The sequence below is a fragment of the Neophocaena asiaeorientalis genome, unplaced genomic scaffold (genome assembly GCF_003031525.2).
Source record: "Neophocaena asiaeorientalis asiaeorientalis breed wild unplaced genomic scaffold, Neophocaena_asiaeorientalis_V1.1 scaffold87, whole genome shotgun sequence".
NCBI classification, from domain to species: domain Eukaryota; kingdom Metazoa; phylum Chordata; class Mammalia; order Artiodactyla; family Phocoenidae; genus Neophocaena; species Neophocaena asiaeorientalis.
Window position 1 is genome coordinate 4714690 of NW_020175432.1, and position 24043 is coordinate 4738732.

General features: G+C 53.8%; 2 protein-coding genes across 3 annotated transcripts in view; one reads left to right on the forward strand and one right to left on the reverse strand.

The window, feature by feature from the left end:
- Window positions 1-118: 118 nt before the first annotated feature.
- MAST1 (microtubule associated serine/threonine kinase 1) lies at window positions 119-22170 on the forward strand. Of its 2 annotated transcripts, XM_024767601.1 has the most exons (26): window positions 119-302; window positions 1955-2043; window positions 2520-2595; window positions 4566-4644; window positions 6544-6704; window positions 6824-6899; window positions 7072-7281; window positions 8978-9079; window positions 9183-9315; window positions 9395-9462; window positions 12148-12227; window positions 12317-12525; window positions 14977-15115; window positions 15231-15363; window positions 15500-15665; window positions 15770-15871; window positions 16036-16158; window positions 16682-16791; window positions 17518-17696; window positions 17789-18036; window positions 18371-18577; window positions 18770-18999; window positions 19319-19441; window positions 19567-19703; window positions 20557-20744; window positions 20845-22170. In XM_024767601.1, the coding sequence occupies exons 1-26, from the start codon at window positions 220-222 to the stop codon at window positions 22080-22082; spliced, it is 4689 nt and encodes a 1562-aa protein (XP_024623369.1). In that variant the 5' UTR covers window positions 119-219; the 3' UTR covers window positions 22083-22170. The 2 variants fall into 2 exon arrangements, with proteins under 2 accessions (XP_024623369.1, XP_024623368.1); XM_024767600.1 differs by lacking the exon at window positions 119-302 and having other exon boundaries at window positions 1716-2043; window positions 20845-22154.
- Window positions 22171-22408: 238 nt separating this feature from the next.
- The window catches only part of DNASE2 (deoxyribonuclease 2, lysosomal), a 2474-nt gene continuing 839 nt past the window's right edge, over window positions 22409-24043 (reverse strand). The window contains exons 4-6 of the mRNA XM_024767693.1: window positions 23665-23829; window positions 23376-23573; window positions 22409-22963 (exon numbers count right to left, since the gene is read on the reverse strand). Coding sequence (XP_024623461.1) covers window positions 22623-22963; window positions 23376-23573; window positions 23665-23829 — 704 coding nt within the window. The 3' untranslated portion in view covers window positions 22409-22622. The remainder of the gene's footprint in view (window positions 22964-23375; window positions 23574-23664; window positions 23830-24043) is intronic.

Consider the following 24043-nt stretch of genomic DNA (forward strand, 5'->3'; position numbering starts at 1 on the left):
GCCGCCCCTTCTCCGGCCCGGGTGGGGGCGCCAGGCGGGCGCGCGGGCGGGGCCAGGCGCGCTGGTGCACTGCAGCGCCCCCTCCTGGCTAGCGGCAGCCGCAGGCCTTCCCCTCCCCCGCCCTACCCTGCCCGCTGCGGCTCCAGCCTCCGCCCCGCGCGTTTGCTCCCCGCGCCGCCGCCGCTGCCGCACCTGCCACCATGTCGCCGCCGCCGGGTCATGTCTGACTCTCTCTGGACCGCGCTTTCCAATTTCTCGATGCCCTCCTTCCCTGGCGGCAGTATGTTCCGTCGCACCAAGAGGTAGACCCCCGATCCCTCAGACCCTGACCTGGCCCTTCCCCCAAAGCCGCCCTCCGGCTGCTGCTGCAGGGCGGGGCCCGGGATGCTGCACCCGGTCCAGCTGCGCCAGAGGTGCTCGCTCGCGCCTTCCTGCCAGGGATGGGGCTGAATGGGGGGCAGTGTGGGCTGAGGCTGGGGGGACTGCACGCTAGAAAGGACCGCCGCGGGGGGAGGGGGCTGCGCCTGGTGGGGGATTGAGGCGCCTTTGTCTGATGGCGCTGCGGGCTCCGGCAGCCCGGTGAGGGTAGAGGAAGAAGGGGAGGGTGGGGGGCTTAGCACCCTCAGAACAATAGCCGCAGCCTGGCCTCCCCCCACCCCCATGCCGCGTGCTCTGGCCGCGCGAATATGCTCAGTCACTGAGCCGGGGAGGGGGGTGTGTGCGAAGAGAATGGAGGGGCTGGAGGGTCCCTCTTTGGAAGCTGGGATCCTGAGGGGCAGAATGAAAGGGGGGGCTTTTATAATAGCACAACCGCCCCCCAAAGAACACAGCCTCATACGAAAAATAGTGACACACAGCGTCACTCAGGACATGATGTCACACACACATACACACACAACAGCCCTAGTGTCCCAGATACACCCGGGAGCCGCCACGCGTACCCAGCCATATGGTGGCCATAGGTCAGAGGCACGCACAGACACACAAGGACACTCGCAGCATCACACAGACAAGTAAGCCCACAGGCACAGTGTAGTGTACACTCTGTAAGATGTCACATGCCTGGTGATCCACACCACCTGAAATGCACACAGACACATGTGTGGCAATGACATCCGTGCAATGGCACAATGTACGATATCACCTAAGCATGTCATATGTTGTGCCACACGGATGATAGAATAACAGACACAGAATCTTGCAGAGTCGGAGACACACACAACATCACAGGTTTCCACTCATTTTCATCCATGTCACACACAGTGGTATGCTCAGACGTGCCCAGTGTCACACGGTGTTAAACTCACACACAGTAGATGCCACACGGGAACACACATGGTGAATGTCACACTCAGACACAAGGACAGTATCTCATACAGACTCAGATTGCTACACAAAGACAGACACGTAGCAGAAATCATGCATCACTCACACTTTACAGCACACAGGGGCACATCTAGTCATGGACAAGTGGCGTTACACTGTGTCATATAGACACACAAAGCCACAGGTCATGTCACACAAGATAAACCCAAGGACTGTCACACATGATATCACACTAGGATGCTCCCAGTGCTGAATTCACACACGGGTGCCACACCTGGATACACACAGCGAATGTCACGCAAGGACCCAAAGACACACAGACACTCAGTATCTCCATTAGTATCACGTGGACATGACTATCACCCCCTGACTGATACACTGTGCCATGCATGGTCACACATGATCCACACCAGGAGTCTTGCACATACACAACACATACGCATCACCTCCCATACACAGTCCTACCGAGGCCTCCACTGCCTCCTCCTCTGAGCAGTCCTTTGGGAGCACATCCAAGCACACACAGTTGGGAGACAGGTGGGGATCTGAGATGGGAGGGCTGCGGGTTGGGTCCACAAACTCACTGGGCTACGGCCGGGTCCGGTCCCTTGCCTCGCCTTCCCCGCAGCTGCCGCACCAGTAACCGGAAAAGTCTCATCCTGACCAGCACTTCGCCCACGCTGCCGCGACCCCACTCCCCACTGCCTGGACACCTGGGTGAGACAGGTGGTGGGTTTGTGGGCCAGACTAGAGGAGGCGTGGTCACAGGCGAGGGGTGTGTCCATGCCACAGGAGTGGTGGTCCAGAGTCTAGACGGAGAGGACCGGGATTGGACAAGGGGCGGAGCCATCCTTGTGTTGGCTTGGCCGGTCCGCAGGGGGACGGGCATTTGTGGGCGGAGGCCCAGGAGGAGCTTGATTGGAAAGGGGATGGAGCAGAAAGGAGGAGCCATACCTAAGGGGCGGGGCCACCCCGAAAAAGACGGAATCGGCCTGGAGAGGGGCTGGGCTGACTCGGTAGCCAAAACATTTTGAGAGTCAGGGCCACAGCTAAGGGGAGCGGTCCACCCATACGTGGGTGGGATTAGACTAAAGAGGGGACAAACTGCTGTTTGGAACCCGCTTTGAGGATCAGGAGGTTTGATGGGATTGCCTTCTATCCCAAGCCTGAAGATCCCTCTCTTTCCGCCACAGGTAGCAGTCCCCTGGACAGTCCCCGTAACTTCTCCCCCAACACCCCCGCCCATTTCTCCTTCGCCTCCTCCCGAAGGTGAGTCCCTCTCCCCAGGGCCCCAGAACCCTGGCCATACCCTCCCTACCCACCGTCTGGGCCACCATCTGTTCCCCTTCTAATTGCACCTGAGTCAGGCCTGCGGGACCCGCAGAGTGCCCCAACGTCCTGGCGGGAACAGGCACCCAGTCTTAGGGGCGGGACCTATAAGAAGGCGGGGCCAACCACCAGTTCAGAACCACGGAAGGGGCGGGGCTTCCTTTGCCGCCGAGTGAAAGCGCTTGCGCTATGGGGCCTGGGTCTTAGTCTCCCAAGCCTCGCTCTCCAGGCCAGGCGTTTCCATAGCAACAGGACAGGGAAGCAGGGAGGAAGTGCGCAAGCGCAGACTGCTTGATGCCCATCGAAGGACTTGGTCCTTGACGTGGGGGAGGGCCCCTAGGGCTATTTCTCGAGGGCCCAAGAGGAGAAATCTCAGGTTTCCATCCGGGGGTCTCTGTGGGTTTCTGGAGTGTCCCTTAGATGAATTTTCTGGGGGGCTTTGTCGAGATTGGGGGAGAGAGATTCTTTGAATTTTGAGGGGGAATCTTTGAGGAGTCACCAGGGTGTTTGGGTGGGTCTCTTTTTTTTTTTGAACTTTATTCATTCTAAAAGCGTCTGAACAACTGCTGTGTTCTGGGACCTGGGATATGGGGTGAACCACATCCCTTCTCTATCCTTGGAGTTGAGTTGGGGAGGCAACGCAGGTCACCGCAAAGGCTGGTGAAAGCTGTGGGGTGCAAGTCACAGGAGACTGTGGGGACAGAGGACGGCTCCCTTGGAAGAGTGGGGATTCCCTTCGACGGTGGAATTCAGCTGAGGGCAATAGGGAGCCAGAAAAGGGCTCCAAGATTGGGCCGGATGTGGTTACCTACATGGAGGGTGAGCTGGGAAGCAGGTGAGCTGAGCGAGGTCACTGCCTGGAGAGAGGATTCCAGTGCATGGGAGTGTGTGTCCACGTGAGTGTGCAATCTGTGTGCTGATGGGGATGTGTGTGAGTTTGTGAGGCTGTGAATATGGGAGGCAGCCCATGCCTGTCTTTGTATCCGTGGGTGTGTATCAGCGTGTGAGAGTGAACGTGTGTGACTGTGTGCTTCTAGGGTTGTAAATGTGTGTGTGAATAGCTGAGGAAACATGTACCTCCATGTGTGTCTCCATGTGAATACGTAATTTGTGTGGGAGTGTGAATGAGTGTGTGGCTCTCTGAGAGTTTGAATGTGTGACTGACTGTGTGAGGGTGTCTTCAATGTGTGTCACGTGAATGTGAAAGTCTAGACTGTGTGGGGGAGTGTGTGTGTAGGTCAGAGTGTATGAGTACCAGGTCTCTGTAAGTATATATGTCTATATGTGAGTGTACGTCTCTTTTTTCATGTATGATTGTGTGTTAGCCTGGAAACATGTGATATTTGGGTCCATGTATGGAACAGTGAACGCATGTGAGTGTCTGTGTTGAAGAGTCACGTGGTGTGAATGCGTGTGACTTACAGTGTGTGAACTCAACCGTACTAGTAACAGTAGTACTAATGGATGTAGCCGTGAGAGTGATTGTGTCTATGGGAGCATGCGTGTGTGTGTGTATGAGGAAGGAATATTTCTTCTCTGAAAAGACCCAAGTGATCTTCCTCTGAGAATTTTCTCATGGGGGTCCTCTAGCGGTCATCTTTTGGGGTCCCTCTGGGATGACTTCCTTGAGTGGGCTTTTCACTTTGGGGGCTTGTTTGGCATGAGGTTGACAGGAAAGGAGTATAAATGGGAAGGAGCAGAGAAGACTGATCTTTGCTCCAGGTCCCAGGTACCTGGCTGGAAGACTTCCTCTTTACCTCCTTGACCCTGAGGGACTTCAGGAATCTCAGAGTGCAGATATATTCCCCCACCTCCTGCTCTGGCCATGGCCAGTGGTTTCTCTCACACTCTGAGGAATGGGGCTGTCTGGTGGGGCCTGGCGGCCTCTGAGCATGTCGGCTGGGTTCCAGGGCGGACGGACGCCGTTGGTCTCTGGCTTCACTCCCTTCGTCTGGCTATGGCACCAACACGCCCAGCTCCACCGTCTCGGTGAGTGTGGCAGGCGGGGCCGGTGGGTGGGAGCCACGGGGGGCCGGCTGGACTGGCCTAAATGAGAGCTTTGGGTTTCTCTTGTTCTCCGAGGGTGTCATCTGTCCGTCTCTTAGTGAGTTCCAAGTCCCCTCCAAGGTCCTGTTCTCCATCTTCAACATATCTTCTTGGGGGTCCTACTTACCTCGGACTTATTTTAATTATTTTACTTATTTACTTATTTTACTTACTTATTTTACTTACCTCAGGTAATGACATTAAGGCTCATGTATTAAGCCAACTGCCCAAGTGTCTGCAGCTGGCCAGGGCACACCCCTTTCACCCAGAGCCCATTTGCTCCCCCACTGCAGTACCCAAATTCTCTCTCTCCATCTGCCCTCTTTTCTACATGTCTCTCTGGTTCGCTCATCCATACATTGGTATGATGTTCAGCAGACTTTTATCACATGACTGTCATGTGTGTGGGGCTCTACAAGCTGGGTCTGGGCCCAAGGATTCACAAAGCCCTCATGGGAGGAGACAGATCAGTAAGAAGGCATTTATAACTTGGGGTGCTGGGGTGGTCAGAGCTGTGATGGGGGGTAGCATAAGGCAAGGGGATGATAGCAGAGGGGAGGCACCTGACTGAGCTGGAGGGAGGGTCAAAGACGGTTTCCTGGAAGAGGTGGCATTGAAGCCAAGACAAAGGATCAGCAGGGGGTTGGCAGGTGGAAGAAGGCAGGGAAGGGTGTTTCAGCAAAGGGGAGCAGCATGTGCAAACTCCCAGAGGCAACAGAGAACTTTTCACATTTAGAAAGGTGAAAATAGCCTTGTGTGGCTGGAACTTTGGGTTGGAAGTGGAGGGATGGAGGTGAGGCAGGCAGCAACCCTCCTCATGCTGGGACTTCTTGGCCAGGATCGTGAGGTGGATTTTATTCTAAATGCAGTGGGAAGCCACAGAAAGGCTGTTTTGCTTTATATTAAATTAAATTAAAAATTCAGTCTGACCTACTGATTCTGTAGGTCATAGATTGTGTGCACTGAAAAGATTAATACATAATGATGGGTTGGGGAGTTTTAAGCAAGAAAGTGAGTGATATCATGTTGAAAAAGATCATCCTGCCTGCAGAATCTGGTGGCTGTCCCTGTGTTTCTCCATTGATGTCTGTGGGTCTGTGTTTGCCCCAACTGCATGCCAGGCCCTGACTGGGGCCAAACAGAACCAAATCCCTGCCCTGGAGGAGCAGACAGCAGTAACAAATAAGTCATAAAGATGTACAGTAGTAAGTAATGAGATAAGAAGTCAGCAAGAAGAAACGAGTTGGGGCAAGGAGAGGGAATGATGCGTGTGGTCAGAGGAGGCCTCCCGAAGGGTGACTTTAAAGCAAAGACTTGAAGGAGAAGTGATCCATAGTAGCTGTGTCACAGACAGAGGGAACAGTCAGTGCAAAGGCCCTGAGGCACTAGTGTGCCTGGTTTGTTCAAGGACCATCAAGGAGGCCTGTGCAGCTGAAGCAGAGCAGGTGAGGGGGGGAGTGGGAGGAGGTGATGGCAAGGAGACAGGATCAGATCTTGCAAGACCTTGTGGGCTGTGGGGAGGACTTAGGCATTCACCATGAGTACGGTGGGAGCCATGGAGAGTTCTGAACAGAGGAGGCATGAGACTTGACTCAGGTTTTCACAGGCTCCCTCGGGCCACATTCATGTCTGTGTCACTGTTCTCATCTGTGTCTGTCCCTGCCCCCCCGCCCCCCCTCTGTTGCCAGGAATCCCAAGCTGAGCCTTGGGATCCAAGGATCATAAGCCAGGTCCAGATTCTGGCCTTGCTCGGTGGCCCGCCAGACGCGGTGGTCCCAGACCAGGGTCCCGAGCTGTGGGGGAACGTGGTGGCTCTGACCCCGGCCCCGCCCCTCCCCCCAGTCTTCCAGCTCCTCCCAGGAGCGCCTGCACCAGCTGCCCTACCAGCCCACCGTGGACGAGCTCCACTTCCTCTCCAAACACTTCGGCAGCACCGAGAGCATCACGGATGAGGATGGTGGCCGCCGCTCCCCTGCCGTGCGGCCTCGCTCGCGGAGCCTCAGGTGGGCCTGCATCCCCCTCCCCGTCCAAGCTGGTGGGTCTGGGGGCTCATGCCCTGCGAGACGCCTGTCTGCAGTTTTGGAGGAAGGTGGCTGGACGCGATGGGCTTCTCTCTCCGCAGCCCCGGGCGCTCCCCCTCCTCCTACGACAACGAGATCGTGATGATGAACCATGTCTACAAGGAGAGGTTCCCGAAGGTGAGGCGGGGCAGGGGGCGGCTGCAGGGAAGCGGGGCGCCCGGAGCCCTCGCTCGCTTTAGCTCCGCGCGCCCCCTGGCGGCCAGCGCCGCGCCGTGCAGGCTTTGGCAACCACTGCCTCTGGGCTGAGCCCCGCGCCGGCATCCCGGCCCTGTCTCCGTCCCTCCCACAGGCCACCGCGCAGATGGAAGAGAAGCTGCGCGATTTCGCCCGCGCCTACGAACCTGACAGCGTGCTGCCGCTGGCCGACGGCGTGCTCAGCTTCATTCACCACCAGATCATCGAGCTGGCCCGGGACTGCCTGACCAAGTCCCGCGACGGCCTCATCACCACCGTATACTTCTACGAATTGCAGGAAAACCTGGAGAAGCTGCTGCAGGACGTGAGTGCACCAGGAGGCCGGCCACACCTCAGGCTCCGAACCCCCAAATCAGGCTCAATGGCCCCATACTTTCCCTTCATCCCACATCCATTCAGGGGGCGCCTGCCACATGCCAAGGGGCTAGTGTGGATTGAAGGGTGGAGGAGAAAGACTAAAGTCCCACTCTAGGTCTGACGGAGGAAGCAGGAATTTATATATATACGTATATATTTCACAAAATGCACCTTTTGCCTTTATTTCATCAAAATCACTGTATTGTTATAACCAAGATTTTCACATAATTTGGTGATATTGACAGTAATAATTTAAAAGTTTCTTTTATTTTTTTCACTGTTTTAATTAATTTTATTGGAGTATAGTTGATTTTCAACGTTGTGCTAGTTTCTGCTGTACAGCACAGCGGATCAGTTATACATATATCCACTCCGTTTTTAGATTCTATTCCCATATACGTCATTACAGAGTATTGAGTAGAGTTCCCTGTGCTTTACAGTAGGTTCTTATTAGTTATCTATTTTATACATACAATAGTGTGTATATGTCAATCCCAATCTCCCAATTTATCCCTCCCAACCCCCCAAACAGGAAGCAGGAATTTAACATCCTTCACCTCCTTCAGGTCTTTACTCAAATGCTACCTCCTCAGATGGCATCAGGACTGAGACTAGGATGAGGCAGGTGATTTTTTTCCCCCTTCAGAACATTAATTATTGAAAAAGTTGAAAAAAAATTATGTTAAAGCTTAACATTAAGTTTAAATATTTTATTTATAATTAAACCAAAATTTGTTATAATTTAACTTTCCTGGTTTTAATGGAAACGAACTAATCAGTAATACTGTTTTCATTAAAATGATTAACCATTTGAAAAACATAAAAACATGTAGAGATGGTCCCACACGTTTCCTTTTGATTCAAGCTCCAGTATGGTTTGGCCCAGCCCTCTGGGATCCTGTCCTTATTTAAATTTTTCTGGGAATTCCCTGGTGGTCCAGTGGTTAGGACTCGGTGCTTTCACTTCCAGGGCCCAGGTTCAATCCCTTGTCAATCCCTGGTCAGAGAACTAAGATCCCACAAGCCTCATGGCCAAAGAGTAAATAAGTTTTGCTTATCATTTTTTTCTGCATTAATTTTGATTTTTCAAATAGTGCATTAAAATATTAGTTATCTTGAAGACTGAGGGTTTTTGTGTCCAAGGTGACTGCCTCATTTGCCTCACCATAGTCCTGACTTTGATAGGCATGATAGATAAATTAATATGTGGCCTGTTTGATAGAAAACAGGAATGGAGAGTAGAGTAATGGTGATTGAGAGTCCTACCAGGTGGTGGGGTGTGATTTTGGATTGGAGGGGTCAAGGCAGGCCTCCATGAGGAGTTGACAACTGAGCAAAGACCTAAAGGAGGAGAAGTAAGAAGCTATGCAAGGATCTGAGGAGAGAGCGTGCCAGGCAGAGGGATTTTTAACTCTGCCTGGATTATAGAGCTGTTTTGAAGATGAATTGAGTGAGTGAAGGTTTTAGGACCATGTTTGCTGTAACAATAATGATTATTTTTACCATGTGGCCTGGGCCTCAGTTTACTCATCTGTAAAATGGGAACACAGCAGCAGTATTGTCAGTTCCTGTGGGGATGGGAGAGAAGCCTGGCTCAGGAAAGGCACTTGGGAACCCCACGCCCACTATGCCCCGCACCCCAGGCCTATGAACGTTCCGAGAGCTTGGAGGTGGCCTTTGTCACTCAGCTGGTGAAGAAGCTGCTCATTATCATTTCACGCCCAGCGAGGCTGCTGGAGTGCCTGGTAAGGGGGCTGGGCATGGGCGGGGGGCAGTTGGTGGGGGACTGGGGAGGGGTTGGCTGGGACACCTTGGAGTTCACCCTGAGCGCACCCTGCCTTGCCTCAGGAATTCAACCCCGAGGAGTTCTACCACTTGCTGGAGGCAGCCGAGGGCCATGCGAAGGAGGGCCACCTTGTCAAGACGGACATCCCCCGCTACATCATCCGCCAGCTGGGCCTCACCCGTGACCCCTTTCCAGGTGCTGGCTGCTGGGTGCAGGGGACTGTGGGTGAACCAGCTGGGACCCCAGTCTCCACTCACTCTCATTCCCTTCCTAGATGTGGTACACCTGGAGGAACAGGACAGTGGCGGCTCTAACACACCTGAGCAGGACGACCTCTCTGAGGTAAGGCCAGGTGGCCCAGCAGGCAACACTCTGGTCTGGCCCGACTGGTCGGGGCTCACCTCCTGGCTCTTTGTCCTCAGGCTGGGTGGACCTCTTGGTCCCCACTCTGAGCCTCAGTTTCCCCAACTCTAAAATGGGTTAATAATAGCTCTTCCTCCGTAGGCTTTTTTCTTTTCATGGTAAAATACACATAACATTGTTATTTACTACATTCGCAATGTTGTGTGGCCGTTACCTCTGTCTAGTTCCTGAACATTTTCATCATCCCAAAAGGACACCTTGTGCCCATTACGCAGTTCCTCCCCGTCCTCCCTCCCCCACAGCCCCGGGCAACCACTGATCTGCTTTCTAGATCTTTCTGTCTCTATGGATTTGCTGAATCTGGATATTTCATATAAATGGAATCATTCACTCTGTGGCCTTTGGTGTCTGGCATAATGTTTTCAAGGCTTATCCCTGCTGTAGCATAAATCAGTACTTCATTCCTTTTCATGGCTGAATAAAATAGGCCACATTTGGTTTATCCATCGTTCATCAATGGACATTTAGGTTGTTTCCATCTTTTAGCTGTTGTGTGAATAGTGCTGCTATGAACATTTGTGTACAAGTATCTGTTGGAACAACTGTTTCAGTTCTTTTAGGTACATATCTAGGAGTGGAATTGCTGGGTCACATGGTAATTCTATTTTTAATTTCTTGAGGAACACTGCATGGAGTTTTGAGTGGGTTGAGTGTCTCTGTGTGTTAACAGCTCAGCATAGTAAAAATTTCTATAATTCCACCCCCCAGGCCAACCACACTTGGTAGATGTTCCACATATCTGGTGGAGATTGCCCACCATAATGGTCATGCATGTGTTTTCTCTGAGCTGCCTAGTGTTTTCAAAAATGTGAAACAAAATATAGAAATCAGAAGATTAAAATTAGAATCTGGGTTTGTGCCTTTTTGAAAAATTAGAAGTTCTGACAATACTGTGATGGAACCAGCTGACATTGAGTGGGGGCTAGCCTATGATATGGGGTATCCACACCCCAGCCACCCATGGCTCTTACCTGGTATGCCTGGCCCATGAAGGCATTTGGATTTGTGACTTTTGTTTCAAATTGTGTCTATGAATTCACACATACATACACACACATCTGTCATATATATATATATATATGTATATATATATATATGTATATATATATATATACATATTTTTTGAATCTCATTATACATGCCATTTGTTTAATTTTTTGAATAGGTAATGGAATGACATCACTCAAAAGTCTAAAACTCTAAAAAGGTATTTATCTTTAATTGTTGTTTGTAGGATCCTATGTAATTCCATTCAATCAAACTTGTGAATTGAGTGATTCAAATCTTCCATCTTCCTATTCATCTTTTTTTTTGCCGGATTGATCTGATAGTTTCTGAGAGCCATGTGTTAAATTCTTGTTTTGAGTAATTTCTCTTTGTAATTCTGTCAATGTTTGTGGTCAGACTCTTTTGGGCTACATTTTTAGGAGTGTAGAGTCCAATATTTTTATATCTCATAGATCTTTTTGTGAAATATTTATGTAATAAATCTCTTGTCCCTAAGAAAAATAAATATTATTTTTTAAAAGGACATACAGTGAAAAATCTTATACCCACTCTTGTCCCCCATATCCCTATTACCTCAAATATGATTATATTTTGTCCCCTTTTTTACACAAAAGCATACAGTAATATTGTTCCTTATCCCCCTCCCCATTTAACAAAATACTTTGGAGAACTTTCTAATAAGTGTACAGAGATATTCCTCATTTTAAAAATGTACAAGACTTCCCTGGCAGTCCAGTGGTTAAGACTCCATGCTTCTACTGCAGGGGGCACGGGTTCGATCCCTGGTCGGGGAACTAAGATCCTGCATGCGGCGCAATGCAGCCAAAAACAAAACAAAACAAAACAAAACAACGGTACAATATTCCTTTAGATTATATCCCCTCATGTGTTTATTTAACCAATTTCCTGTGTATGGATTGTTTCCAGTCTTGCAATGAGCAGGATAGTACATAGGTCATTTTTCACATGTGCAAGCATATTTGTAGCATGAATTCAAAAGTGAAATTGCTGGATTAAAGGGAACATGCATTTGTAATTCTGATATACACCCAAGTACCTTTCATGGGGGCTGTACCAATTTATACTCCCAACAGCAAGGTATAAAAGTATCTGTTTCCCCACAGCTTTGCCTACAGAGTGTCAGCTTTTTGGATTTTTTTTTCTTTTTTTTTTTTGCCAATCTTCTGAGTGCAAAATGGTGTCTTGGTGTAGTTTTAGTTTGCCTTTTTGTCGTTATATGTGAGGTTTAACATTTTTTCACATGGTTAAGAGCTCTAACTCTAATTCACATATCTTGCCTATTTTTTCTCTTCAATTGTTAGTTTATTTGTTGATGTCTGAGAGCTCTTTATATATTAGAGTGATTAGCCATTTTGTATGTTTCTTTCCTAATGGAGAGAAGTTAGTTATCAATATATGGCTTCAGGGTCAGCCAGTCTTGGGTTCACGTCTTGACTTTGTTACTCCCTCACTGTGGCACTTGGATGAAGGACACACCCACCCCCTCTGTGCCTCAGTTTCCCCATGTGTTAGGTGGAATAACAAGAGTGCCAGTCTCATGATGATGATGGGGTGGTCTCCATCTTTCCCCTGCAGGGCCGAAGCAGCAAGGCTAAGAAACCACCTGGAGAGAATGACTTTGAGACCATCAAGCTCATAAGCAATGGTGCCTACGGGTGAGCCACCCGGGGCTCTGGCGGGGGGAGGGTGGCGGAGGCCGGGTGTCTCGGAGGTGATGGCCGGTCCTCGCTCTCTCCCCCTGCAGCGCCGTCTACCTGGTGCGGCACCGGGAAACGAGGCAGCGCTTCGCGATGAAGAAGATCAACAAGCAGAACCTGATCCTGCGCAACCAGATCCAGCAGGCCTTCGTGGAGCGCGACATCCTCACCTTCGCTGAGAACCCCTTTGTGGTCGGCATGTTCTGCTCCTTTGAGACCCGGCGCCACCTCTGCATGGTCATGGAATATGTGGAAGGTGTGGCTGCCTGCAGGGCTGCAGGGAAGATGAGGGGATGCTCGCTAGTCAGGGCTGCTGGGGGTGGCCTGCCTGAGTCCCAGTCACCAAATTAACTAGCCACCTGTATGTTTATCCAACCATTTATCCGTCCAGTCACTGATCATCCATTCCATCTGTTTATTTATATCCAGCCATCTATTGACTTATCTTCATTTCTCTCAATATAGATACATCCATCCAATTATCCACCCTTCCTTCATTTCATCTATTCATTTGCTAATCCATCTGTTTTTCTATCCATATATCTATGTGCCATCTCTCCATCCATCCATCCATTTGATTATCCGTCTGTTTGTCCATCCATATTTCTGTTTATCCATTACATCGTTATTTATTTTATTCAAGTATAGCTGATTTACAATATTATATTACATCTTTTTTTTTTTTTTGCGGTACGTGGGCCTCTCACTGTTGTGGCCTCTCCCCTTGCGGAGCACAGGCCCCGGACGCGCAGGCCCAGCAGCCATGGCTCACGGGCCTAGCCGCTCCGCGGCATGTGGGATCCTCCCAGACCGGGGCACGAACCCGTGTCCCCTGCATCGGCAGGCAGACTGTCAACCACTGCGCCACCAGGGAAGCCCTACATCTATTTTTTAAAATTAATAGACTTCACTTTTTAGAGCAGTTTTAGGTTTATAGAAAAATTGATTGGAAAGTACTGAGAGTTCCCACATACTCGCTTCCCCCTCCCCCCAGTTTCCCGTGTTATTTACATCTTGTATTAGTATGATACATTGGTTACAATTGATGAACAAATATTGATACATAATTATTAACTAAAGTCCGTAATTTATATTAGGGTTCATTGCTTGTATTGTACATCTGTTTTCCATCAATCCATCTTTTTCTATATCTAGACATTCATTCATCTATCTATTTATTCACCTAACTACTTACCATCCATCCCTCCACCAATACCTATTTACCTATTTATTAATCCATCGGCTATCCATCCCTCTTTCCATCCATCCATTTACTGTTCTTAGTTTTATTCATTCATCCAAACCTCCATTCTAGCAGCTATCTCATTTTATCTAGCAAGCTATTTAAATCCATCTATTCATCCACAATTCATCCATCAATTTATCTGTCCATTTACCATCCATCCAATCATCCAACCACCAATGTATAGGTTTTTCATCTGTTTATCCATCCCCAGTATTAATCCATCTATCATCCAAACAGACATGTATTATGGTTATTAGGACACGTACATGACCTCACAGGGATACAACTGTGCCACTTCCGAGCCTTAACTGAACATTCAGTCACTCAACAGGTGTCCCCTCATCATCTCCCTCATTCCACATGCTGTGCTGGGTGCTGGTGGATACCCAGACAGACACACTTTTCCCTCATGTAGGTAACATTCAAGTCTGTATAAACATACAATAAACAAGAAAAATAAGCCAAAAAAGACAAGGTTGTTTCATATAGTGAGGTTGGCAACAAGGGATATAAGGCTCAAGAAGACCATGGCCACATGGGCACTTTATTCTCTGCACAAGTGTGTGTCAGGATTATCTGGTGCCCAAATTCAGATTCCCTGGCAGTCCAGTGGTTAGGACTCCGTGCTTCCACTGCAGAGGGCACGGCTTCAAGTCTGATTCATCAGTTTCTGACATAGATAAATCTGGCTCAAGAGAAAAAAAAGGAAAGAAAGAAATTTATTGACTTGTGATAGAAAAAATCCAGGTCACCTTCAGGAATGGCTGTATCTAGGTGCTCAAATCATGTCATTAGTAATCGCTCCATATTTTGGCTCTGTGGACTTCCCTTTAAACAGGCCCTGATATAGTGAGGTTACTATCCAACAGATTCCGGTTTACATTCTGTGGGCTTAGTAATCTTTGTGAAAAAATAGGGAAAAGTCATTGGCGCAACTTGGGTTACATGCTGACCCAGCTATTAAACCTGGAAGGAAATCTGACCCTTGTAAGAAAAAGGGGAAATGGACACCGAAGGAGACTAAAATATGAATGCTGCTTGCAGTAAATCTGGTGGGGGCAAGTAATTTATATATTAAGGCCCCGGACCCTCAAGTTTCAGACTCCAGATCAAGGGCCTAAACTCAGTAGATAAGCAGGCAGCCTTGGCCCAAACCAAACCTTACCTCCACCGTCAACTCCCTGCATGACCCAACATCTCTCTGAGTCTCAGTCCCCTCCTGGGTAAAATCAGCTGATTATACTGACATTGGAGGATGGCTAAGAGGACAAGAGAAGCCTGGTAGAGGGCAGTCCCTGTGCAAGCTGGGGAGAGGGAGACCCCTATCGAAGCCTCAGTTTTCCTTAGCTATAAAATTGGGGCAATGTGAGATGGGGACTCGGTACTACGGTGCATGTTGAGTGCTCAGCTCTGAGCCAGGGGTACCTCCCTCTTCACATGGGCCTATTCCTTCACCCCCAGGGGGGGACTGCGCCACCCTGCTGAAGAACATTGGGGCGCTACCTGTGGAGATGGCCCGCATGTACTTCGCTGAGACAGTGCTGGCGCTCGAGTACTTGCACAACTACGGCATCGTGCACCGCGACCTTAAGCCTGACAAGTGAGCCTTGACCTTTCCCATCACTCCTTCCCTGTCCCTCGGGAGGCCCTGGCATGGAAGGGCCAGGAGGGAAGTGGATGGTCCTGGCCTCTAAGACCTCAGTTTGTTTCTGCAGCCTCCTTATCACCTCCATGGGGCACATCAAGCTTACGGATTTTGGCCTCTCCAAGATGGGGCTTATGAGCCTAACCACCAACCTATATGAGGGCCACATTGAGAAGGACGCCCGGGAGTTCCTGGACAAACAGGTGTGTGTGCGGGAGTGGGGGTCACTTCGGGTGGAGTGACCCGGCAGGACTGTGGGGCCCAGGGCCTGGCGGGGGGCACTGCTCCCCCGGGAGGCCCCTCCTGTGGCCAGGGCGTGGGCTGACGTCCTGCCCCCAGGTGTGTGGGACCCCAGAGTACATCGCACCCGAGGTCATCCTGCGCCAGGGCTATGGCAAACCGGTGGACTGGTGGGCCATGGGCATCATTCTCTACGAGTTCCTGGTGGGCTGCGTGCCCTTCTTTGGAGACACACCTGAAGAGCTCTTTGGACAGGTCATCAGTGGTGCGTGCCTCCGTGGTGGGCAGGCCGGGGGCATGGAAACATGGGCTGGCCCAGGGCCTCATGGACTCCAGAAGCGAACCCCAGCCCTATACCTTGCTCTGCAGATGACATCCTGTGGCCCGAGGGGGACGAGGCCCTGCCCACGGATGCCCAGCACCTGATATCCAGCCTCCTGCAGACCAACCCCTTGGGCCGGCTAGGGGCAGGTGAGGGGTCACAGAGAATCTGAGCTGGGGGGTCTGTTGTCCGGGAGCAGGGCTCCCAGTGCTGTGTCCCTGGGCCAGAAAATGGGTGGGGAGCTGGGCTGCTTGGCTGGCCATAGCTGTCGCAAGAATTCCCTCCCCTACACCCTACACCCCTTCCTCCCCAGGCGGTGCCTTTGAGGTGAAGCAGCACAGTTTCTTTCGAGACCTGGATTGGACAGGGCTGCTGAGGCAAAAGGCTGAGTTCATCCCCCACCTGGAGTCCGAGGATGACACCAGCTACTTTGACAGTGAGCGGGGACAGGGTGTAGGATCATTTGAGGGGGCGCTTGCATATGGCCTGGGCTGGGACGCAGCTGGGTAGGAGACTAGCCCCTTAGACGAGAGGAGAGGGCTGAAGTTGTGTTGGGAGCGGGGCTTGGCATAGGGGCGGGGCTCAGTCTGAGAAGAAGGTAAGAAAGGAAGCTGGGGTAGGGGTGGGGCTTGGACAGGATTAAGTTCTAAAACTGGGACTGGACCTAGGTTACGAGGCGGTGCTAGGACGCGGCACGAGGCAAGAGCCTGGGCTGGCATAGGCGGAGCCAGGGTGGAGAGAGCCTTCGGTGCAATCTGGGGATGTGGCCTCTGTGGAGGCGGGGCTAGACGAAGCCTCAGAGAGTGGGACGGGGACCCAGCGAGGGGGAAGGACCTAAATCTGATCCGAGAAAGGGGCAGGGGCGTGGCCGGGGCTGCAGGACCCGAACCTGGCTCCGATGGGGTGTGATTTGAGGAGTGGACCCATGCCCGTGGTCACGACCCACACCTCCACTCCAGCCCGCTCAGACAGGTATCACCATGTGAACTCCTATGACGAGGACGACACGACGGAGGAGGAGCCCGTGGAGATCCGCCAGTTCTCCTCCTGCTCCCCGCGCTTCAGCAAGGTGAGGCCAGGTGGGGATAGGGGTGGGGTGAGACCGTCGGGAGGTGGGACCTGTGTTTAAGTACGGGATGGAGGTGGGCCTGAAGTGGCCAGGGGCTGAGGAGGCTATGGGGAGCAGGGTCCAGGCCCAAGGTCTCAGACTAGAGAAGTTACTGAGGCGGTGAGGATCGGGGAATGATGAGGCTTGGGCGGGGGCGGCGGGGGGACATCCTCGCTGGATGTCTTGGAACCGACCTTTGGCATCGAGTGGAATCTAACGGGAGCCTGGACAGTTGTGGAAATGAGGACCCACAGTGGGGCGGGGCTAGATCTGGAAGCGGCGGGGTCAGGGCCTGGGGATGGAGGGGGCTGGGCCAGGCCTTGGCGAGGCTGGGCAACGTCTCGCTTTTAGGAACAGCACGTAGGGGGCGTGCAGGACCTGCCTTGGGCGAAGGCACACATAACTGGGCGGGGCCTGGAGAGGCGGGGCAGGAAGGAGAGCAGATTCTTTGGGGCTTGGGCAGCGCAGGGTCTAGAATAGGTCGGAGCCTAATTTTGTGGGGTGGGGCCAGAACTGAAGAACTGTAGGTGGTCGGGATCGGCCCAGAATTGGGGGGCTGGGCCCCCGGCTTTACTGGGGCGGAGCGTAGTTTGGCCGGGTCCAGTAGCGGGAATTCGATTGGTTCGGGAGGGAAGGCGGGACCTGGGGGCTGGACTTGCCTCCATCACCACTCATCCGTCCTTGAAGGTGTATAGCAGTATGGAGCAGCTGGCGCAGCACGAGCCCAAGACCCCCGTGGCAGCAGCGGGGACCAACAAGCGGGAGCCGAGCGCCAAGGGCCCAGAGGAGAAGGTGGCCGGCAAGCGGGAAGGCCTAGGTGGCCTGACCCTGCGCGAGAAGACCTGGAGAGGGGGCTCCCCGGAGATGTGAGCAGGGGCAGGATTTGGGGTTTGGGTCCTTTTGGGTCCTTTTGGACCCGAAGGGGAGTAACTCCTCTGACCACGCCCCCTTTGCGCAGCAAGCGCTTCTCGGCGTCCGAGGCCAGCTTCCTGGAGGGGGAGGCCAGTCCTCCGCTGGGCGCGCGCCGCCGTTTCTCGGCGCTGCTGGAGCCCAGCCGCTTCAGCGCCCCCCAGGAGGACGAGGATGAGGCCCGGCTGCGCAGGTCTGCTCGGCCCAGCTCCGACCCCCCAGGCTCGCTGGATGCGCGGGCCCCCAAGGAGGCAGCTCAAGGGGATGGCACCCCCAGCGCCGGGGACCCGGAGGCCAGTGAGTGCCCCTTCCTGCCGCCTTCCCCAATTCCTCAGGGATCATATATGAGCGTTCAATGAGCCTGTACTGTTTATGCAAGTTCTCGTGTACTCTTCACACTCCAATCTGGGATTCTCATCAATATGAGGAAGACCCGTTTTCCATGGTCAGTCAACAAAAGTATTTGAGCACTCCTCTGAGTCAGGAGCTGTTCGTGACGCATGTTACCTGCTCCCATGAAATTCACAATCCAGCAAGGGAGAGAAGTGGGAAGCGCATTCCAGGCAGAGGGAACAGCGTGCAAGAAGTTTATAACCCTGGAGTGACCCCTAACCCATCTGCTCTGTTGCAGCCGACCGCCCACGCCCAGGCGACCTCTGCCCATCCTCGAAGGATGGGGACCCATCAGGCCTGAGAGCCACCAATGACCTGGTTCTGCGCCGGGCGCGGCACCAGCAGCTGTCAGGAGACCCGGTGGTAGAGAAGCGGCCTTCTCGAACCGGGGGCAAAGTCATCAAGTCAGCCTCGGCCACTGCCTTGTCTGTCATGATCCCTGCAGGTGACACTGGGCCCCGCCTGGCAGGGGAGGGGCTGCCCCGATTGGTGCCAGGTGCATTTTCCTTGTCCACAGTGACTGGCTCTGGGATGGGCCAGTGAGAGCTCTGGGACTTTGACTTGGGAGGAGGGAGGAGCGGACACAGGGAGACCTGTGTCTGTTGGCTTTGACCTCTGACCATGGGTCTGTCTGCAGTGGACCCCCATGGAAGCTCACCCTTGGCCAGCCCCATGTCCCCACGATCTCTCTCCTCCAACCCGTCCTCACGGGACTCCTCACCGAGTCGGGACTACTCACCAGCTGTCAGTGGGCTTCGCTCCCCCATCACCATCCAACGCTCGGGCAAGAAGTATGGCTTCACACTGCGTGCTATCCGCGTCTACATGGGTGACTCAGATGTCTACAGTGTACACCACATTGTCTGGGTGAGCACTAATGGGTGGAGCCTGTGTTCTACGGTGGGGGTGGGGAGAGAGACACCCCCCACCCTCCCCAGGGGTGAGGGACAGCTCAAACTCTGGAACCAGGCAACCTGGATGAGACTCCTCTGTGACCCTCCTCTGTAACTTTTCCTTTCTGACTCTCAGTTTCTTCATTTGTAAACTGGGGAGAATAACTGTTATTTCATAAACTGTTATGAAGATTACCGTGCCTGCAGAGCTAGGTGTCTGGCACATAAGCTCAGGGAGCTTTCCTTGTTACCAAGCCTGTTAATTCTGCTCCTGTGGGGCTCCCTATCCCCAGCACGTGGAGGAGGGGGGCCCAGCCCAGGAGGCAGGGCTCTGTGCCGGGGACCTCATCACCCACGTGAATGGGGAGCCTGTGCATGGCATGGTGCATCCTGAGGTCGTCGAGCTGATCCTTAAGGTGAGTCCATGGGAGAGCGCCAACTGTCTTGGGGCGAGGGTGGGGCGAAGGGTGGGGGAGATCCCGGGGAGTTGGAGTTGCCAGAGCAGCTTCCAGCAGAGAACTTTCCCCCTTTCTTCCCCCAGAGTGGCAACAAAGTAGCCGTGACCACCACGCCCTTCGAAAATACCTCCATTCGCATCGGCCCTGCGCGGCGCAGCAGCTACAAGGCCAAAATGGCTCGGAGGAACAAGCGGCCCTCTGCCAAGGAGGGCCAGGAGAGGTGGGTGGGGCCAAGTGCAGTGGGAGGGGCTATAAACAGCAGGCCCCTGGAACACTCCAGTTTATGAGCGATGGCCAGGGCTTACGTGGGAGAGGCATAGGTGAGGACAGGAGAAGGGACATTCACAGGAAAGGTGGCCGGGGCCACCAAGTGAAGAGCAAAACCAAGACAACAGAGAAGGAGGGGCTGGGAAAGCGGGAGGAGTCAGGAAAGGAGGATGTACCAAGCTCCTAGGCTGAAGGAAAGGCACTGTGGGAGCAGAGCTGAGCCAGCAGATGTGGACTAAGAGGGTGCCGTCCAGGAGATGATTCTGCCTTGCCGGATGTATTAGGCGACTGAGAGGGGCCGGGAGAAGAGATTTCTATCTGGGATGAGTATGCCAGGCCAGTAGAAATAATTTCTTCCCTTATATGTAGGAGGAACTAGAAGAGGTGGGTGGAGCCAGGAGAGTTTTCTGTTTTGATCAGTGGGTTTGACCTGGACAAGGAGTGAGTGGGGATTTGAGATAAGCCTGGCTGAGCCCAGTGAATTTCTTCCCATTCTGACAGGTGAGTTTAGTTGGAGAGGGAGGGGCTAGACAGGTGGGCGGGGCCAGAAAAGGTTGGTTCTGTTTTGATGGGTGTTTCCAGCTTGGACTGTGAGTGGTCAGAAAGGAACGGGTAGACCTGAGGTGGGAGGAGCCAAGTGGGACGGAGCTAAAGGAAGTTCTTTGGTCTGGAACTGTGTGGTAGCTGAAGAGGGAGGGGTCAGAAAGGGTGGGTGGTTCCAGGAGGTACCTTGAAGTCCTGAAGTGGGAGGAGCCGGGAGCTCTGGAGTCTGGTCTAGGGAAGGTGGTCCCCTCCTTGTCCTCCAGCAAGAAGCGTAGCTCCCTCTTCCGCAAGATAACGAAGCAGTCGAACCTGCTGCACACTAGCCGCTCTCTGTCGTCGTTGAACCGTTCGCTGTCGTCCAGTGACAGCCTCCCGGGCTCGCCCACGCACGGACTGCCGGCGCGCTCGCCCACCCACAGCTACCGCTCCACGCCTGACTCCGCCTACCTAGGTAGGCCCTGAGCCTGGGCGGGGGCCGAGCTGCGCGCTGTGGCGGGCCGGTGCCCTGGCGGCGCCCGCGGCGCTCATCGTCCTCTCTCGCCCGTCCACAGGCGCCTCGTCCCAGAGCAGCTCGCCGGCCTCGAGCACGCCCAACTCGCCAGCGTCGTCGGCCTCGCACCACATCCGGCCCAGCACGCTGCACGGCCTGTCGCCGAAGCTGCACCGCCAGTACCGCTCTGCGCGCTGCAAGTCGGCCGGCAACATCCCGCTGTCGCCGCTAGCGCACACGCCGTCCCCGACACAGGCGTCGCCGCCGCCGCTGCCGGGCCACACGGTGGGCAGCTCTCACACCACGCAGAGCTTTCCGGCCAAGCTGCACTCGTCGCCGCCAGTGGTGCGCCCGCGCCCTAAGAGTGCCGAGCCCCCGCGCTCGCCACTCCTTAAACGCGTGCAATCGGCGGAGAAGCTGGGAGCCTCGCTGGGCGCCGACAAGAAGGGCGCGCTGCGCAAACACAGCCTCGAGGTGGGTCACCCGGATTTCCGCAAGGACTTCCACGGCGAGCTAGCGCTGCATAGCCTCGCCGAGTCGGACGGCGAGACGCCCCCTGTCGAGGGTCCCGGCGCGACCCGGCAGGTCGCCGTCCGCCGCCTGGGCCGCCAGGAGTCGCCCCTGAGCCTGGGCGCGGACCCGCTGCTGCCGGTTTCGAGTAAGGAGAAAGAGTCCCCGGGTGGCGCCGAGGCCTGCACTCCGCCCCGCGCGACAACCCCCGGGGGCCGGACCCTGGAGCGGGACGCCAGCGGCACGCGACACCAGAGCGTGCAGACAGAGGACGGCGCGGGCGGGGCGGCCAGGGCCGTGGCCAAGGCGGCGCTCAGCCCGGTGCAGGAACACGAGACGGGCCGGCGCAGCAGCTCCGGCGAAGCAGGCACGCCCCCGGTGCCCATTGTCGTAGAGCCTGTGCGGTCTGGGGCCAAGGCTGAGGTGCCACAACTCCCAAGTGTGGACTCCAAGGGGTTGCAGGAATCTGCACCCCTGGCACCTCCCGCACCTGAGGCCCCGCGGGGCCGGGAGCGCTGGGTGCTGGAGGTGGTGGAGGAGCGGACCACGCTGAGCGGGCCTCGTTCCAAACCTGCCTCTCCCAAGCTCTCCCCAGAGCCCCAGACCCCCTCCCAAGCCCTAACAAAGAATGTACCCAGCAGTGCAGGGCCCGCAGCCCCACCTGCTTCCCTCCTGGTCCCCACCACCAAGCCTGAGGTGGCGCTGACTTCCCGGTGCCCTGCTGAAGCTGTGCCCCCAGCAGCCCCGACCAAAAAAGGGGCGCCCTGCCCCATGCCTCCGGGCCCATAGCAAAGGGAGCCACTGGCCCCACGCTGTACAGCCGCCTGTATACATATGTACACATATAAATAAAGTGCGTCCGTGCTGTGTGAGCTTTCTAGAGCTCGCCCCTCCTCCCCTAGCAAGGCAGGACATCATGTTTCCTCCCCCTTGCCTGTGTGCTTGTTGAGGGGTGGAACTCCAGTCCCGGTTACCATAAAGAGGGGAGGTGAGTCTTGGTCGGCCCTTCCTTGTGGTCCCACTTTGTGTCTCACCTATGTGCCAGCTGCCCCCAGACCCTCAGCAAACTGCAGTGCTCTTCTGAGTCCCACCTGAAGAAAAGACTAGCAGCCTCATTTACCAATTTCTTTTTATTCCTCAACAATCCTGAGTGCGGTGCTATGATTCCCACTTTGCAGGTGAGTAGACTGAGTCACAGAGAGGTTAAGGCACATGATTAAGGCCAAACAGATAGGAAGAGACTAAACAGATTCAAACTGAAGTCCAAACTGGCCCCTGAGCCTTAGCTCTTATATGCTCTGCTGGGCTTCCTAGAGAGAAGGCCCTGCTCTACTTTCCACAGGGCTCCCATGCCTTCACCAGAGGCTGGAAGGCCTTCCAGAGGGCGGGCAGCTGGGCACACAGTGTGCCCCCACCCCGGTGCTCCTCTCTTTTGTTCCGATTCATGTCACCCACACAGGCCCAGGGCTTTTCTGGGGCTACACACCACTTGGAATGGTCTTCTGTGGCACTGAAGGTTGGCCCAGCTAGCCCAGGGAAGGCCGTCTGGGTCACATCCAGTACGTGCTGGACCCCAGAGCAGTTGGAGGGCAGGATGCCAGAAGATCTTTGCCAGAACTGGACCTGTAGGTCACTGCCAAGGGCCTCCACCAACCAGCCAGAGTACAGGTCTGCAGAAGATGGAAAGAGGACATGGACAGGGTCAGGATCACTGCTAGGGATTCCCTAGGCCCCTTCCCATCTCTGAGCTGTTTCCTCAGTTATCAGTTCCTGGCAATCTGGGGAATTACAACATTAAGACTAATAGCCCTTACTAAATGCTTTATATACATCATGCCACTCAACAGCCCTTTAAAGTTGATACCATTATTCCCACTCTTCAAAAAGGTAAGTTGAGGCCCTGGTTAAATCGTGTGTCACACAGCCAGAAACCAATATTTGAACACAGGTATATTGGTTGTTTACCTCTCATGTGATTATGACTCCAAGGTGTTCTAGTCCCTAGCCATGACCTGCCCTCGGCCATGGACACACCAGACGCCCCCTCTGCAGAAAAAGTTCTCCGTCAACCTCAAGGCTCACCATCTCCAAAGTTTCCAAATTTGGCAAAGCTCTGGAACACGTGTCCTTGGTTTGATGTGAGTGTTATACTGCTGTTCCATGGTCCCTGGCGAACGTGATGGCCCTTGATTACCTCCTCCAGGTGGGGGAATTTCTGGGCGAAGTCCCCTTCCAGCCTGTGGTCATACACGAGGGGATAGGTGTAGGTCAGCTGTCTGCCTGGAGGGCAAGGGGAGAAGAAAACGAGGGACTGTTCCAAGACTCTAGCCTGGGAATCAGGGACTCACTCTGCCTCCCCGTCTCCACTCACTGATATCCAGGAACTGGGTGAGAGGAAAAGATACACAGATCAGGGTCTGCCCATAGTTCCGGGCACTAGGAGGCCAGCTGTACGCAGCAGAGGAGGCAGGTGGAGGGAAGTTCGGAACGCTGTGGATCAACCAGAAGCCCCCTTCTTGGTCCAGGAGCAGCACACCTGAACCAGAAATTGGAGATCAGGGGGACTGCTTGAGGCATCCCAGCAAGCACATGTGCAACCCAGGAACACTCAGTCTGTAGGGGGCCTGGACCACAGGACCAGTGGGCAGGGTCAGAACCACCGCTGAGCTCAGTTTCCACAGCCATCGATTCTCATAGTCCAGAGGAAGGACAGTGTTGATTTAAAATAAGGAAACAGATGGGCAGGGCCT